Genomic DNA, 18,626 nt, shown 5'->3' with positions numbered 1-18,626 from the left:
CTTGCCTCTTGTCTTTGATTAGTCAAGTGCCTATCATTACTCCCCCCCCTCCCCAACTTTCACCTTGTCCTCAAGGTGGAAAAATGGAAACCGCTGTTGGATCAAAAGGTAAGGTTCCCAAGTGGCTTCCAATGGGGGTAGCCCTCTTCCTTTGTATGAGCACTTCGAACCCCCGTAAGTTCTTCCCGGACCCTGGTCGAACTCCCAGCACCTTGACTTTGTCAATTGTTTCAAGGCGCACCCTCCAAACACAATGCTGTTGTGCCCATTTTCTCCTCGACAACCAGCCCATTCACCGCAACTCCCAACTCTTCACCCGTCGCCTTAAGCTCCGCCCAACTCCTCACCCGTCACCTTCTCTGCTCCCATTGGAACCACGATAGAGCCGTTCCTTCAACGCATAAGGCCGCTGTCTCCAGCTTCTCTGCATCGGACAGCTGGTTCACAATGAAGTAGTGCTCAGCCCTAAAAACCCAACCATCTGGATCATCTCCCTCGAAGATGGGTATTTCCAGGCGTCTCCCACGGTACTCCTGCCTTCCGACACCATCGACCCAATCGCCCCCTTCGCCACTTCTAGCTCCAGCTACCGGCATTCCCTCCCTTGGCAAGGGCGAACCCGTAGATGGGTTTTCCTCATCTCGCTTCTCCTTCCTCGCTCTCTCTTGCTCCTCCTGTCTCTCCTCATTCTTCCTCTCCCGATCCTGCTCTTCCCAACTCGTTCTCATCCAAGCGAATTGTTCCAGCAAGCTCGCTACCTTCCTTCCCACCAATTGAACACTCCGTTGCATGCCTTCCATCCTCCCTTCCAAGTCACCCACTCAATCGGTCAAGTTCACCATTAGGATCGGAGATGCCCTGATACCAAATTGGTAGGATCCCCAGTAGTAATCCAAACAACAGTTAATTATCAATAGCTATTAGACTGTCCAGCCAAGAACAAAAGCAAACCCAGGGCATTCGAGAGGCCCTTAACTCTCCCTAAGACTCAATACAAGAACAAAACCCCTCTCCCAACTTCTTCCCCCTCTATATATTCTTCCCTCCCTCCTCCTCAACAGAAATCTGTTACGCGCATTGCTGGGTTGTTACACAACCCAGCGATTTCCCTTCACTACCCCTACGCACATGGCTAGCTGTTATGCCAGCCATCCAATTTACACCCTTGCCCCTTGTCTTTGATAAGTCAAGTGCCTATCAAGACATGCTGATTTTTGCGTTCAACTACTGAGTTCTATTCAGGCCTCTGAACACAAGAAAACTAATGTAAAACACCCTTAGAATCAAAGTAATCTTGAAACCTTAACTCATGTGCATTATCAGACCTAAACATCTTCACCTTAGCATTAAATTGAGTCTCCACCATATTGAAAACTTGGGAATGATGTCTCTAGCCTCATATTTATGTCTCATTAAAAACACCCAAGTGAAACCGTGTGCAATCATCAACCAAAGTCAAGAAATATCTATAACCCGCATGTGTAGGAATATGATATGGACTACAGGTGTCACAATGAATAAGATCAAAAGCAGTTTGAGAGATATGATTATGAGAAACAAAAGGAAGTCTCTTTTGCTTAGCTAAAGGGCAAATCGAACAAAGAGAATCATCACCACTATTTCCAAAATGTAACACATTTTTCAGTTTTTCCAACTTGTCAAAAGAAACATGTCCAAGTCTAGTGTGCCAAGTGTTTCTACTTCCAACATGTGCCACAATGGCAGATTTATAACATTTGTTTGTCAACAAATACATAAAGACCTTCAAGAAGTTTGTCCCTGCCAATCATCTTTGAAAGATGTACATCCTGAACAATACATGAATGAGAAGAAAAACTGAGGCTCATAGTAGTCCCTACTACTAGAGCACTCACTAACAACAAATTAAATTTGAATTGTGGAACAAACAACACATTTTCAAGCACCAAAAACTAACTAAGCTTGACAGTCCCTATAGATTGCACAAGTATCTGAGAATGATCAGGCAATGTGACATATGTATCAGTAACAGGCCTCAAGGATTGAAAAACAGCCTTGTTAAAACATACATAGCTAGTAGCTCCTGCGTCTATTATCCAATACCTAGGGTTATTAAGAATTGGACTCACTGATATATAAAAGCAACTACCTGAGGTCTATTCTTGTGAAATAACAGGTTCTACTTTCAGCTTTAATGACCCAAAATGGGTGTTCAACATACTTAGCAATTGTTGATATTGATTAGGATTCAAGGTTTGCACAAAATCCCCAACAACTGGACTGCCAGAAGAATTTTCAGATTCCTAACCCATAACAACAACATTCACTTGATTAGGAGCATTATTATTGGTATTGTGATTAGGGCATTCCTCTGTTTCATCTTATAACCAGGAGGATAACCATGCAATTTATAGCATTTTTCTATGGTATGACCATAATATCCACAATGTGTGCGTATCGATCTCTCCTTCTTTTGAGATTTATTATGACCAGATTTATTCACTTTATGTTTGACATGAAACATAGTAGAATCAGTGACATGTCCTATAGCACTCCTTTGATTCTCCTCTTGTAATATTAGGGCAAACACCTTATTAATTGGAGGAAGGGGATCCATTAACAACAATTGACCCCTAATTTGAGAAAACGACTCATTCAACCCCATTAGAAACGACATAGAATATTCCATCTGATAGTGATCAACCAAAGCCTTAATAGCACCACAAGTGCAATGTCCACAACTACAAGTAGACCTAAAATTAGCAAGTTCATCCCATATAGTTTTGAGTTTTGTAAAATAAGCACTAACAGATAATTGTCCTTGGTTTAGATTCATCAATTCACACCTTAATTGGAAGATTCTAGGGTCATTACTTTGTTAATATCGATCTTTAAGATCAATCCACATATCATACGTAGAATCATAATATATGACATTGGCAAAAATTTCTTTCGAAACAGAATTAAGAATCCAGGATATCACCATATTATTATTCCTTATCCAGGCATTAACAAAAAAGATATCACCTGTAGGTCGCGGGATGGTACTATCGACGAAACCTAACTTCTTTTTCATAGACAAAGCAATTGTCCTAGCCCGACTCCAAGAGGTGTAATTATCTCCGTTCAGTGGCTGAGAAACTAGCACAAGCCTAGGGCTGTCTGAGTGATGAAGAAAATACGGACTCGATCCGTCATCAACGACAATGTTGTTCATCAACGAAGAAGAAGAATTAGGCGCCATCGCAGCCATAGAAGAAGCTCGAAGATCATAACAGAATAAGAAAAGTTCGGACGATCAGAAAATCGATAAAAAGCCGGATCTATCCAAACAATAGCTAGATTGAACAGATCTATGAGTTAGGGTTTTGATTTTGAATGAGATCGAACAGATTGAAGTGAGATTGAACAAATCGTAGCGAGATCAAACAGATTGATGAACTAGGGCTTCAATTTTGAACGAATCAAAACAAATCGGCGAACTAGGGTTTCGATTTTGACTGAATCGAAATAGAACAACAAGGTTGCCTGAAAAAGAAGATATCGACGGTTAGAATAGCAAGATCTAACCAGAAAAGAAACAAGATCGGCGGGAGAAAGACGACGCGAAGGACAACAGCTATTGAAAACAATGAAGACGACGAAAGCAATGGATGCGCTCTGATACCATGTTAGAACAGAGAGACTAAAGAGACAAAAGATGTAAAATGCTTCCTTGATCTCTTATTCATGGATCTCAGCCATTAAATACCTAAAACTAATACATCACCTAATTACAAAAATGCCATTGTTTGTTTATCAACTAAAACAAATATAAAGCTACAAGCTACATACTAAACAACTAAATAGAGAAGTAAAAAAAATACAAATACAACATACTAATACAAATACAAAATACTTCTATATTTAATACAAATCACTCCTGTTAAGGTGCCGTTTATCTAGCTAAAAAAATCAAAAATCTTGCTGACTAGTACTTAAAACAAATTAAAAGATGAAAAAGTAAAAATTCCATAATTATAAACAACCAAAACCCCATGAATGAACTGCCCAGGGAAGCTGAATGAAGTGATTTAATTTTTGAAAAGCAACCAGAGAAAAACTCTGGGTTGTTCCAGAAATGCCTTGCCCGTCTCTATGTAACCAAGCAGCAAAAGCATGGTTGAGAAGGATATGATGGTATTTGAGGACTTAAAGAAAATGAGAAACCTTGATTGATTCCAATAAAAACAACTTTTATGCATACCTTAATTGGTTGAGAAATATTGTGATTTAGGTCATTAGCAAATAAAATGATGTCAAGAAGGATAACCCCTGAGTAAATGGGGACTAGACACTTTCACATTTGAAAAGAGACTCTTTTGGTTTTTTTTGTTGTCCAAACCTGATTAGAGGAGCAACTGAAGGCAAGTGGTTTTGTCTAAAAAGGTACTGCAATTGAGAGATGAAAATTGTATTCTTCAGCAGTTGTGAGGGTCAGCCCCTCTGGCACGGCTCTGATGCAATGCCAATTGACAGGTTCATTGGCAGGAGAGTGAGACGAGAGAGCACAAACACTCTTTAAAATCCAAACTGTCAGATACGTTTATAGGCAGATATCTATTAAATAAGCTGAAGTCTGAGGTTACTTTAGCATGTAATCAGCTAGGTTTGGTTTGTTCAACCCCCTGAACAGTGAACAGAACCTGGTCCTGGTAAATTAATGAACTTTTGCAACTCAATTGGCCAGGTTTGGTATCCCTATTAGTTTGTAGAATTAGATACTTTAGTTCAAGTGATAACTATACTTTCTTTCAAGTGATAGACATAATTTTTAGGAATTTTGAATCATCAATTTTATTTTATAGTTGTTCCTATCTAGTGTTTGTGTTTCATCATTGAGCATTTCTTTCTCTTCTTCAATTTTTTTTTCTTTTTTTTTTATTACATCCTTTTCGTGGACTGCCCATATTGTTGCAAATGCTCCTTGTTTGGAGTTTGAAATTTGACCTGCTGTCAGAGTTCTATTCTCTGTAGGTTCTGCTGTTGGATTTCGGTTAGATAGTCTTCTTAAACTTACTGATACTCGAGCCAGGAACAACAGGATGACTCTCATGCACTATCTATGCAAGGTATACATTTTATTATCTTGACTTCATTTTCCATGTCAAATTTGTTTGGAAATGTGGTTGACGTTCACTGAGCTTAGGATCCTGCAAACGTGGTGGTTGACACTAAGCATGCATAGAGAATGCTTTTATAGCACAACAATTCCTGCAAGAACTATATAAAGTTGTCACATGATCATATATTTTTTAGCATAGTTTTCACTTTCTTTGGTGCATGATGCCTGAGAGATGTATGAAAATCTTGTCCTACTGAGGAACCTTAATTCTTTCTTAAGTGGTTTGATTGTAATCGATCCTTACGATATGTAAAGCTAAAATTGAATATATGCAATTCAACTTTAGTGAAAACCAGAATAAGAATGAAGGGTAGTATTGAAGGCTAAGAGGAATCTAAGTGTGAGTAGATTCAATATCTAGTCTGAATTCTGCATGTGGTTGGAGAGATTGATATTAATGTGACTCAGAAAATTAAGGTAGGGTGGGAAAAATGGTGCAATGTTTTATGATGTTTTCTGTAATTGATGGATAGCCATGAGATTAGAAGGAAAAATTTTAAGTGATGACTACAGGAACAATCCAACTTTATGGTACAAAATGCTGAGAAAATAAGAAATGACATGTTCTTAAAATGAATGTAATTGAGATGGGGATGCTAAGGTGAATATATGAAAAGGTTTAGGAGAAAGAGTGTTAGGAATGAATGATGGGGGTAATATTTATAGAAGACAAAATGATGAAATTGATAGACATGGTATGGACATGTAAAATGGACCAATAAATGTCTCGGTTAGATGGAGCTGTAATTACCTATATTGAAGGCAATGCTAGCGATGTGGAAGGCAAAAATTAAGTTGAGTATAGGTTGTTGAGAGTGAATAAGTAATAAAATAAAATATAAAATTATGAAAAAGTAATGAAATAAAATATGAAATTATCTCTTTCTCTAAAAACTTAAGGTGAGTTGGTAATTTTATAAAGCACGTGAGTAGTTAAATGTCTAATGCTACAACAATCACAAAGTCTTGAACCCACTAGGTGGGGTCTGCTACATGAATTCTTAATCTCCAATAAACTCTATCCATTGCTATATCCACTCTAAGGCTATTATGTCCTATGTCATGTTTAAGGGTTTCCAACTAAGTATTTTTTTTTGGTCTTCCTCTCCTTTTGCTACAAATTTTGTTGATTTCATCTATTTGTCTCATGGGTGCATCTATCGGTCTTCTTCTCACACATTCAAACTCTATCTTAATTGTTTTACTCCCACCAACTTTATTACAGACAATCTCATTTTTTATTGACAACATCACTCAAAAGGGGGGTAAATTAGGTGTTTCGATACTTTTAAAAGTAATTTGAAACATGATGTAGTAAAGTTATTTGATAATAACATTTTTATTAAACTAGAAAACAGATACGTTAGCAGATAATATATACAAGCATATATGCATCATAAAAGATTTTCATAAAGGTTATTTTGAGAAACTTTAATCATTTAATATACATAGAAATGTCAATATGAGGATGTATGCATTTAAGAGAGAAATAAGTGTACCAAAAAAAAAAATTTATAGATGCAATAAAAACTGATACAGTAATGCATAATGATGATTTGATAATATGAAAATACATTATATACAATAAAGAATGATTTATGAGAAATCAAATGTAAATATGTTCTAATTATAAAATGATTATGAAAAGATGAAGAGCAGAATTTGGAGATAAGAATGAACAAAACTATTTTAGAGATAAGAAGAGATTTTGCTAACTCTTCTAAATTTGATTTTCAGTTTTCTTAAAAGATAAATGCATTTAAAAAGTATGCCTGTAGAAACAAAGTTTTTTATGCTGAAAATAAAGATTAAAGCAAATATGTTTTTAAGATGATGCCAATCAAAAAGTGTCGTGACCTAAGATTCCATAGAAGGGCATTATAGTAATAGATTTAGCAAGTTGTTAGGAGATATTTTGTAATGCTGTTACAGCACATGGATGCTGTTATTTTGTTAGAGAAAACCTATAAAAGGCTGTTGGTAGGAGAAGGGAAGGCAGATTGTTGAATGAATGAAAATCTTAATTCTATCTCTCTCTTAATTCTCCTTCCCCTCTCCCGTCTCTCCCTCTCATTCTTCTTTCCCCTCTCATCTGTCCTTCTGTTTCTTCCCCCTTCTTCTTCTGATTTTTCCCCCTCATTCTTCTCATTTCCTCCCCCAAATCCGTCAATTCTTGGTTCTAAACCTATCGGAATCCTTTCGATTTCCGATCTAATCCTAGAGTAAACCCTAGGATCATGACAAAAGGCATTTAAATGATCGTTAAAAATATATTGCTATGAGTTGTAAATATGTATGAAAACATTTGCATTGCAGATAAAGAAAAATGTTAGAGAAAAAAAGAGCAAGCAACATTAACACAGTAATTTAGAGTGGTTCGGGCAACATGCCTAGTCCACTACCTTAGCTCCTCACTAAGGATTTGAAAATATCCACTAAGGATTTTAGTTTTTACAGGTTTAACTATAACCTCCACTTTTACGAGCTAAGTAAGAACCCCAGCTTTTACAGACTAAGTAGCAATCTCCACTTTTAATGAGTTAAGTAGGAACCCTAGCTTTTACGGGAGCAATTGTAACCTTTACATGAGGCTTTTTCATTCTAAGCTGAACTACAACCACTGCCTTCTTTTAAAGGATAGTAGAACAACAACAACAACATATCCAACCTTTATCCCACTATGTGGGGTCGGCTACAGGAATTCTAGACTTCCATGTATTTCTGTCTTTTGTCATATCCTCATTTAGATCCATATATTTCATATCAAATTTTAATGTCTCTCCCAAAGTCTTCTTGGGTCTACCTCTACCTCTTTTTGTGACTAATTGTTCCATTTCATCAACTCTTCTCACAGGAGCGTCTCTTAGTCTCCTTCTCACATAACCAAACCATCTTAGTCTAGTCTCTCTCATCTTCTCCTCGATTAGCACTACTCCTACCTTATTACGAATAACTTCATTTCTAATTTTATCCTTTCTTGTATGTCCGCACATCCATCTTAACATTCTCATTTCCGCTACACTCGTCTTTTGCTCATGCTGGTATTTGACTGCCCAACATTCTAAGCCATACAGCAAGACTGGTCTTATAGCTGTCCTATAAAATTTTCCTTTCAATTTTAATGGGATTTTACCATCACATAACACCCCCAATGCATTTCTCCATTTTAGCCAACCTGCCTTAATTCTATGTGCGACATCCTCGTGAATTTCTCCATCTTTTTGAATCACTGATCCCAAATTTCGAAAATGGTCTTTTCTTTGTAAGATTTGGTCTTCTAATTTTATTATAACATTATCCACTCTTGCATTTTTACTAAATTTGCATTCCATATATTCTGTTTTCTTTCTACTTAATTTAAATCCCTTAGATTCTAAATTGTTTCTCCACAACTCAAGCTTAGTGTTCACTCCCTCTTTTGTTTCATCCACCAACACTATGTCGTCTGCAAATAGCATACACCATGGCACATCTGTCTGAATATCTTTAGTGAGTTCATCCATTACTAGGGCAAATAAGTATGGACTTAGGGCAGAACCTTGATGCAGTCCTATTGTAGTTGTAAATGGTTCAGTATCCCCTCCGCATGTTCTGACCCTTGTCTCTACACCATGATACATGTCCTTAAGGGCTTGTATATAGGCTATTTTGACTCCTTTCTTCTCTAAAACCCTCTATAATACTTCTCTAGGGACCCTATCATAGGCCTTTTCTAGATCTATAAACACCATATGTAGGTCCTTTTGATGATCTCGATACCTTTCCATTAGACGCCTCAATAAATATATAGCTTCCATTGTTGACCTACCGGGCATGAAACCAAACTGATTTTCTGACACTTTTGTTTCCTTTCTGAGCCTCTGCTCTATTATCCTCTCCCAGAGTTTCATGGTATGACTCATTAACTTAATTCCTCTATAATTTTCACAATTTTGAACATCTCCTTTGTTTTTGTATATAGGAACCAAAGTACTCTTCCTCCACTCATTTGGCATCTTTTTTGATTTAAGGATGGCGTTAAATAGTTGCGTTAGCCAGGAGATGCCCTCTTCTCCCATGCATTTCCATGCTTCTATTGGTATATTATCTGGTCCCACTGCCTTATGATTTTTCATCTTTTTTAATGCTTGCCTTATTTCATTTGAACATATGCGTCGATAGAATGTGTAGCTCACATTCCATTCGGAGTTACTAAGATGTCCCAACCTAACTCTTGTGTCACCACCATCATTGAATAATTTTGTGAAATACTTCTTCCATCTTTCCTTAATCGCTCCCTCATTTACTAAAACATTTTGATTGTCATCTTTTATGCATTTCACTTGATTTAAATCTTGTGTTTTTCTTTCTCTTGCTTTAGCTAATTTATATATATCCCTTTCTCCATCTTTTGTATCAAGTCGTTTATATAGATTCTCATATGCTTTTGACCTTGCTTCACTAACAGCTCTTTTTGCTGCCTTTTTTGCTTCTTTATAATTTTTTTGATTTTCTTCATTGTTGCATTGATATACCGCCTTATAGCAAGTTTTCTTATTTTTAATTTTCAATTGTACATCTTCATTCCGCTTGGGGATGTTATCCATTGCCGGTCCCAAGCCCGGATAAAGGAGGAGGGTTGTGTTAGGTAGCCGACAGCCAACGTAAAACTTAGTCGGATTCAAAACATGAACTCTAGACAAAGGATAGTAGAACACTTTCAACAAAAAGAGACAATGTTGATACAATCAACGATATCTCGAAATATACTTATTTGCTTATGACGATTCAAGGTCTAGGTGAAAGACGACATTTTGATACACTAAATTCACTCAAGACAGTCCAAATTCTGATTTCAGAAAATTTTGAAAACTTGAGTTTTAGTCATGGGTCCATAGTAGAACACTTTGAACAACAAAGAGAGAACTTTGTTACAATCAACGATATCTCGAAATATACTAATTTGATTATGACGATTCCAAGTCTAGGTGAAAGACGACATTTTGATTCATTAAATTCACTCAAAAAGTCCAGAATTCAAAGTAGGAGACTTAAATACATAGATGCGTAATCGAAAACCAAACAACATGCACTTGCTAAGTGCCATTATATGCTTCTTCCATGCTTGCCTCTGCTACGTCTTCATCTGGTGTAACACCCCATTTTTCCCAAGGTGTTAGATAATGTAAGATTTCGGGGATATATTTGTTTCCAACAAAAATTCCACACAAATCGTTCCTCGACAATCCCGTTATACCTTCTCAGCATACCAAAGTAATAATTAATAAGCTAAGATAGGTAAATCATCATAAATGCGAAGCTAGATTGAAACCTCAAACGGTACATAATCGAACCATTTTATTCATAACATGAAAATCATACTATCGTCAAACATGACATCGTTAAGATATACATCATAATCAAAAGACATGCTACGAACCACCTACTAATCTTCGTCACTCCTTAACAATCATTTTTCCTTTTGCACCGTTGCTTTTACCTAGAACGTTTGAATATTCCAGGGACAAAGTCCAAATAAGATTCTGAATCATCTAAATGAGAGTTCAAAACATTTTCATGAATGTATGCAAGACATGAAACAAAGCTGACATATCCCCTGACATGTTTTAGCCCAAGAAAATCCCACACAGCACTTAACCCTAACCAGGAAAAATGCAATATCTCTAAAGGCAACATAACCATATCGACACATTGGCACAACACCGTCCTAGCTTAAGAGGGGCAACATCAATGCATGAACCCGAGAATCACCCCATCATTATTACGTTCTCACTCAGAAGCATTCTGGACCACGTCAACACAAATCCTGCCCACATGATGATCAACATTATCCCTGGAAATCCACGTCCATCTCTGAAACAATGCTACCGCTCAAAGGCCCCGGGGTGGTGTCCACTCGTAGCCCCGCCACTTAAGTTGATTTGGGGTGGTGTACACTCTTAGCCCCGTCACTTGATGACTCGCAAGTGTGGTGTCCACTCTCAACCCCCGTCACACAGTGGGCATTAATCCTTGGCACGCTTCCCTAGTGCTATCACTCAAGTGCCACATCACAAGTTGACATCCCACGTCCCATCACAAGTTGACATCCCACGTCCCATATGGACAACACAAACACATGTCAATGCTATATACCATGACTCGATGCATCATATAAAACAACATTTTATGTACATAATTTATCATACAAAATTCAATGCACAAGAATAAACATTTTGGGATGAACCTTCCATATGAAAACAACCATCACAGGTTCAACCATTCACATGCAACAAAACCCTTTGCATGTAGCCAAATCAAGTTTTAGTAGAATCAAAACCAAGTTTAAGAAAAAATGCGTGTAGTAAACCAAGTGATAGGATAGAACTATTCACAAGTCAACCTTTACAAGAGTTTCACAAAGAATTGTGAAATGATTTCTCAAGAGAAAAATATATGATGATACAATGATACCAAATATTCTCTTGAACAAAAGAAAGTTACAAGAATGAATGAATGAATGAAGCACTCAACTCTCTTATCCTAAATTTGGTTTAGAAAGATATGTATGAAATCTCACCAGATAATTGCTTAGAGTGTAGAGGATAAACAAGAAGATCACTTACTCAAGCATTTTGAAATTGGCCTGAAAAGAATAAGGCTTGTCGTGTATAGATTTGCACTATGTTGCTCGAACATAAGCACCCACGACTATGTCAACAACATAGGCTTTCTTGTTGGCTCAACAGCCGCCACCATTCTCTCAATCAGTAGCTTCATCTCTTGCTGCTCTTGACCTTTTGTAGAAGCTCGAGGCTCGGATTTAGCATTGATACCTGCACATACTCACAGCTTCTTTGATTTGACCAATAACGGTCAAATTTGTTAGAAAACATATGCATATTATAAAGATAAGCATTTAGCACCCTATGCATAATCATATTTATCAATATTTTATAAGAGAACAAGGTTAGACTTTATAAAATAAAGAATTAAAGTTCTAACGGTCAAACTGTCCTCTTTTTACTTTCTGAATAACGGCTATAATTTTTAAAAATAGATGCCATGTACTTGACTAACTCCTAGAGATACTTGGCTAATATATGAGCACACTCAATTAGACATTTCATGTAATTGATTATATAGAAGGCTCACTTGAGTATGGCCAAGTCATTACTCTCAACTGACTTAGAAGCCACAGAGACTTTTCATTAGGCACTCAACTAATATAATCATATACTCGAGTATAGAAACCTAATACTCAATTAATTTAGGCACAGAGACTTAGCCAAATCCAATCCAAACTTTACTCGACTAAAATATATAGATACTCGATTAACAAAAATATATTAGTCGATTGAGAGAAAGATATACTCGACTAAGGAGATACTTGGAATTTTGATATCAAAAAGATACTCGATTGAAAATAGTACTTACTCAATTGATTTCAAAAATACAAAGAGTTTGTAAAAATTACTTGAGTAGGAAATCTTAGTAGTCGATTGAAAAGGATTTTGCTAAAACACATAATCAATTGATTACATAAAGCAATACTCGACTGAAAATATGCTCAAATTTCAATACTTATAGAGATACTCGATTTCATCAAAAGCTTACTCGAGTGTGAAGGATCTATACTCGATTATATAAATTATCATACTCGGTTGTAGTTTTAAGAAATGTAGCTTTATAAGAACATACTCATGTAGGTTTTTATGATAATCAATTATTTTGAAAAATAAATTGAGCAATACTCGATTAACTAATAAGCTATTTTTAGATTGAAAACAAGTTTAGAAGCTTTAAAAGATTATTTGAATACTTTGCCTTTAAAAGTTTCAAAAATACATATACTTGATTTAGATAGATCAAAATCCTTTTTCATACTTAGCCGGTTTTTCATAAAGATTTTCAGCTTGCTTGACTAAAAGAAAAACATACTCAGCTATTTTGAAATATATATATAAAAAAGCCTGAAGTTCTCCAATTTAAGAAATTTATAGAAAAATATTTTGGAAATCATCAATAAACCAAATTTACTGAAAATATTTTTTCTAAAATTATTTTCTCCATAAATCAAAATACAAATTTCTCAACATTTATTTTATCTTTTCTCTTATTGACACACACCCACTGCAACATTCTTATCTCGGCTACACATAGTTATACTTTTTGGCGCTTAATTGCTCAACATTTTGAGCCATACAACGAAGAGGATTGTATAGCTGACTGATAGAACTTCGCTTTTAGCTTTAAAGGAATTTTATAATCACAAATGCTGGATGAACTTCTCCACTTTAACCATCTTGCCTTGATTCTATGAGTAAGATCCTGCATAATCTTTCCCTTTTTATAAAATTACCCTACTTTCTGACAAAAGCTTTTTGATTAATTGGCGACCAATAATTTATAAGAGATAATAAGAGAAAAACATGCCACGTTATGATCTAACCGAAGTTATGGTCCTTGGACTGGAATGGAGAAATATGATCATGCCTCTGATTATGAGAAATTGGGAAAGTTTTAGTTGGCTTGAATTGAGATCTTTAAGCCATTGTTCCACTTGGATTTAGCCTGTATTGCTTCCAATGTTTTTGAGGGATATAACTGTAGCACCATTTGGTGAAGATTGTTTCCTTCACTTTCTTATGGTGAACACTTAACTGGAGTTCCAATGGGAAGCAAGAGCAATGAGTAGGTGAAAAATACAATACCTTTTCTCTGAGGCTTGACATTGTTTTTTTCTTGACTTTAGTTTTGCAGAATGAACATTCCCTACTAAAATATTGAAATGCGTAATTTTGATTTTGATTTTATTTATTTATTTGTCTTTTCAATCTGCAGGTGCTTGCAGAGAAACTACCAGAGCTTTTGGATTTCCCAAAAGACCTTAAAAGTTTAGAGGCTTCAACAAAGGTATTCATTTTCTATGGAAACATGAAAATTTTCTTGTCCTGTTTTATTTGTTAGGAATTTCTTGTCCAATAGCAACTCCCTCTTACGTGAGGAATGAAGGGGCAAACGAACTGAACTAAGATGTACCAACTACAACAACGCATCAACTCTTAATCCCAATATGTGGGTTAACTAAGATTTTCCAACACAAAATAAATAATTGGATAAAAAACAAATTGTTGGGAATAAGCACAGACAAAAGGAATGAGCTTGGGACATCCTAGAATCAGAGCTCTCATACAATGCTAGAATAGCAACTGTCCAAAAGCTTTAAGGAAATGGGCCCACCATATATATCAAGCTCTCTTGCAGGGTTAATGATGATTTATCTTGCAGATACAATTGAAATATCTGGCAGAGGAAATGCAAGCAGTTAACAAAGGGCTAGAGAAAGTTTTCCAGGAACTAACTGCCTCAGAAAATGACGGTCCTGTGTCAGGAAACTTTTGCAGGGTAACTATGTAAAACAATTTTTTATTGTTTAGGATGAGTATTTCAGAATTGGAATCTTAATTTTCACAAAGGATTTACTGTGTTCTTCTAATTCATTTCTTTAAGTCTCTAAAGCTGGTCCATCTCCACCTGAGCCTATTTACAGTGGACCAGACTCTTTCTATGTTGACATTTGATGACTTATGAAATTTGATATGATTCCATGGATGTGGTTCATCTTTAGAGTTATTGTTTATCCTTCAGTTTGTAATTACATATATACATTCAAGTATATTTATAAACATTTCTATACATGTGTGTGTGATGCCAAACGGGAGACCTGAATGCACAAAGCTCATGTCCAGAAGGTTTTGTTTATCTCATTCTGTATTTAGTTTTAGTTGTCTTATGATAGAAGCTTTTAGATGTTTATTGCTGTTATGATGAATAAAATTTTATAGTAAAAGTTAACAGTTTTATGTTTATTTTTGCTGGATAAAACTTCAATTTATGTATTCTAGCTCTTGCTACAATGTACACTAGAGCTGGAGTTCTTCATTCTATGATGACATAGCATTACATTATATGTGTCCAAAAACAAGAATGACATGGATTTTTGCAATGCAATTTCTTTTATTAACGTATAAAATGAGCCCCCTTCTTGGACATAAGAGCAAGGAAAGAGGTGTTAAACTCTTCTTAAACTGGCTTAACTCAAATTGCCCAAACTAAGAGGTTTTTTGAAGTATGCCTAGTAATATAATAATAACTAAAGAAAAAAGAGCCGTGCTGCCAATTATTGATATATGGGTGTTATTACTGAAAATTCACTTGTTCCAGGACTCCCATTATTCTCACTCTAATCTCACCTTGATTATTTATGCCATTGATAGTTTACACCTGGCTTAACCTTTACTTGAAGGGGTTTGACCTAAGAACCTTCCAAAATTTACCACTATGGTTCATCAGCATTGCTTACAACATTCAGGTGTATGATCAGCTAGATTTTAGAGCATTTGATGGTTACTTTTACATGTGCACTTCAGTTATTAACTACTGAAACATTTTTAAGTGAACAGAGAATCTAGACTATTTTATTTTGACGAGTAGTTTTGAGATCTTGGGCCTGTGTGTTTCCCTTTCTGATCATTCACAATATTTTCAAATGTTCAGACTTTAAATAACTTTCTTGGGTTTGCTGAAGCTGAAGTGAGATCGTTGGCTTCACTTTATTCTGGAGTGGTATGTCTCAATGTTTCCTTCAACATTTTCCTGTCCTTGCTGAATAAAAATCTCACTTGCTGAACCCATAATCTAAACTTGGATGACTCCAGGGAAGGAATGCAGATGGTTTGGCCTTTTACTTCGGAGAAGATCCAGCACGTACTCCATTTGAGCAAGGTAGTCCGGTCTGTTAGTTTCTTATAGGATGTTAGCATGCTAATAAAGTATATTAGAGCTTATTGCAAATCAAGTAATAGAAATTTAATAGGTTCCATTTGGTCTGATACAAGAAAATTTACTAGGGGAAAATATTTTCTACATTTTTTTTGTTTGTTTCTGTCTTCAGTTTCTTGTGTTTGGGTCACACATCGAAAAATATTTGATAAAAGAGAATTTTAAATGCTGTGTTGAGCTAGAAAGTCAATGGCTAGGTGGCTTGGCCTCTCTCTCTCTCTTCTCCTCAAGGACTAGTTTCCCCTTGTAAGCCTGTAACATTTTAATTTTTACTGCAGTTGTTTCTACTTTGCTTAATTTTGTAAGGATGTTTATCCGTGCCCACGAAGAAAACTGCAAGCAGCTTGAGCTAGAAAAAAAAAGGGCACAGACGCATGCAGAACATGAGTGCCTCAGAAAGGAAGCAGAGATTAAGCACATGTAGAGCAGCACTCTGAAAAAGGATTCAGAAACCGGGAAATGAAGACAAGTGCTCTTGAGAAAAGGGGGAGAGCTCAACTCAAACGCCAATCTCGAATAGTAACATCGATTAATCAAGTGTGCCTGTGATAATTGGTTTAAAGGATGCTATTTCCCAGTATATAGAATTATTATTTTATTAACTCGGCTCAAGCACCTTCTGAAGGACTTTTATAAGCTGGAATGCAAGAATGAAGTACATCGAGAACCAGAAAAGGAGACATGGGCATGATCATAAATCAGATGCAGAATAAGCCAGCAGTTGTACTTGAGATGAAGTCTAAAGGCAACTAAACATTTAATGTAATTATGCATGCTCATTTCAAGTGGTAAGCCTTTTAATCGCTTATTTCAAACTTGGAACTTCCAGCGTTCTAGTCGTACCTATTCTGATCTAATTCAATATCTGTTTTAAAACAGATGGGTTCAAGAATCTTGATTGCTGCCTGCTGGGCCACGAGTTAGCTTAAAATTTTGTTGCAAAGATATCTCTGGTAATTTACCCTGCTTTGGTGTTTCTAAACTTTTACTCATTTCTAGATAACTTCATCTGTAAATTTTGATTTACATAGTGATGTGACAGTACAGAATTACATTTAAGATGTATGTACAGAATTATGAGTATGGTCGCCAAAGTCAATTCTTCCACAATCAAAGATTCAGCATTTTATATTGGAAGTTGCTAGTGATAATGAACCTCATTAATGGCTTTCTCATTTAGGACTGGAACTTACTGAGGCTGGCAACTCAATACGTGAATTTCTAACAATGCAGTTAGGTTCAGTTCTTTTATGGAAAGAGTTTGGAAACCCCTCTTCTTTCAAGTGAACTAAAGTCAGTTAACAAGACCAAGTCCATTGACCATTATTGAGAAGAACTCAAGACTGTTTTGGGTTCTTACCATTTTCTTTTCTCATATTATTGAATGACATTTTTGCATGGTATATCACTCCTAGAGGATGGGGTATTTTTGTCATTCTCTGCAACATATATTTAGTGTTTGCCAGCCATGAGAATGAGGCTCAGGACTAGTTAACCGAAAGATTAACTCAAAGATTTGATGAAAACACAGGCATGAACATTTTGGGAATATGGTTTTTCTATCTGTGCTGAAAAACTTGGTTCTGCTGATTTGCTCTCTCTCTCTCTCTTTTGTTGATGAGAGTCCACAGTTATTGCTCTCTGAGTGCGTGCGCTGCTGGACACGTATAGTCATTCACAAGTTGCTGGCACTAGATAAACACACAAATCTGTTTGAGGGTTCACCACCGAGAGAAATGATTGAACCCCAGTGGCAGTGATAGAAGAAGCCATTAGAGCCTCCTCGTATCACTAGGCCAACTCTTGGGGATTCACTGATTTGCTTTCCATGGCTGAAGCATTGTGTGCGCTAGAGATTAGAAAAGGTTAAGTTGTTCTTGAATATTTGTGCGCCAAACATTATGCAGACTTGATCATTGCCTTCTAGTAGTTATGCTCGACCATCACTGCCACTCATCTGACTCAGCTGCGATGACATTCATATGTTACCTCTGATTTACAGTTATGTTACATGAGTTTATTCAGTTGAGATATTAATTTTCTCCTTTACTTGGGATTACTGTCCTTGCGCGATCTTTTATCGCTCGTACTTTTAATTTCGACAGAAGAAATAAATCGCAAGTAAAGGTTTTGCCTCATTACACAGAGCAAGGAATTGAACTCACAACTTATTTGTACGAATTCCAACTTATCGTGGCCCAATCACTTAACTTGTGCTCAAAAGATAATTTTCTCTTTTATTTCTATATAAACATTGATGATAACCATAGAAGATGGCCTTGTCGTCTTCATTGATCACCGCCCTGTTCTAACATGGTTGGCTTCATAGCAAAGCTATCGACCTAGTTAATTACATATTTGCTCTAAATTATTTTTTTTATTTTTATAATAAAATTTAACTTTTCCTCTCACTTTTTATCCTCTCAATGATTAATTAATTATTATTAAATTATCATATTTAAAAATTATTAATTATTTTATTATAAAATAAAAAATCCCGTAATATAGAGTTTAAAGACATTTCATCTTTAAATTCATATGTTGCCATATATGTTAGAATATAAATATTAATTATTTTTTATTTTAAAATATTAATTATTATTACGTGCATACTTTATTTTTAAAAATATTTTATATTCTAAAAATACAAATTATTATT

General features: G+C 35.8%; 1 protein-coding gene across 5 annotated transcripts in view; it reads left to right on the top strand.

Moving 5' to 3' along the window:
- Positions 1-17,910, top strand: part of LOC127813394 (formin-like protein 18) — a 38,144-nt gene extending 20,234 nt beyond the window's left edge. For 2 of the 5 annotated variants that reach the window (XM_052354345.1, XM_052354342.1), the window contains 7 exons: positions 4,996-5,090; positions 13,967-14,038; positions 14,414-14,530; positions 15,683-15,751; positions 15,844-15,910; positions 16,246-16,755; positions 16,847-17,084. In XM_052354345.1, the coding sequence (XP_052210305.1) occupies positions 4,996-5,090; positions 13,967-14,038; positions 14,414-14,530; positions 15,683-15,751; positions 15,844-15,910; positions 16,246-16,391 (566 nt within the window). In that variant the 3' untranslated portion in view covers positions 16,392-16,755; positions 16,847-17,084. Of the gene's footprint in view, positions 1-4,995; positions 5,091-13,966; positions 14,039-14,413; positions 14,531-15,682; positions 15,752-15,843; positions 15,911-16,245; positions 16,756-16,846; positions 17,085-17,598 lie in introns of those variants that run through there. The other 3 variants (XM_052354343.1, XM_052354344.1, XM_052354346.1) reach the window with 3 other exon arrangements.
- Positions 17,911-18,626: the final 716 nt, after the last annotated feature.

Source organism: Diospyros lotus, chromosome 11 (genome assembly GCF_014633365.1).
Source record: "Diospyros lotus cultivar Yz01 chromosome 11, ASM1463336v1, whole genome shotgun sequence".
In the NCBI taxonomy this organism is placed as follows: domain Eukaryota; kingdom Viridiplantae; phylum Streptophyta; class Magnoliopsida; order Ericales; family Ebenaceae; genus Diospyros; species Diospyros lotus.
Note: the sequence above shows the minus strand (reverse complement) of the source record. Positions and strands in the feature narration are given on the sequence as shown.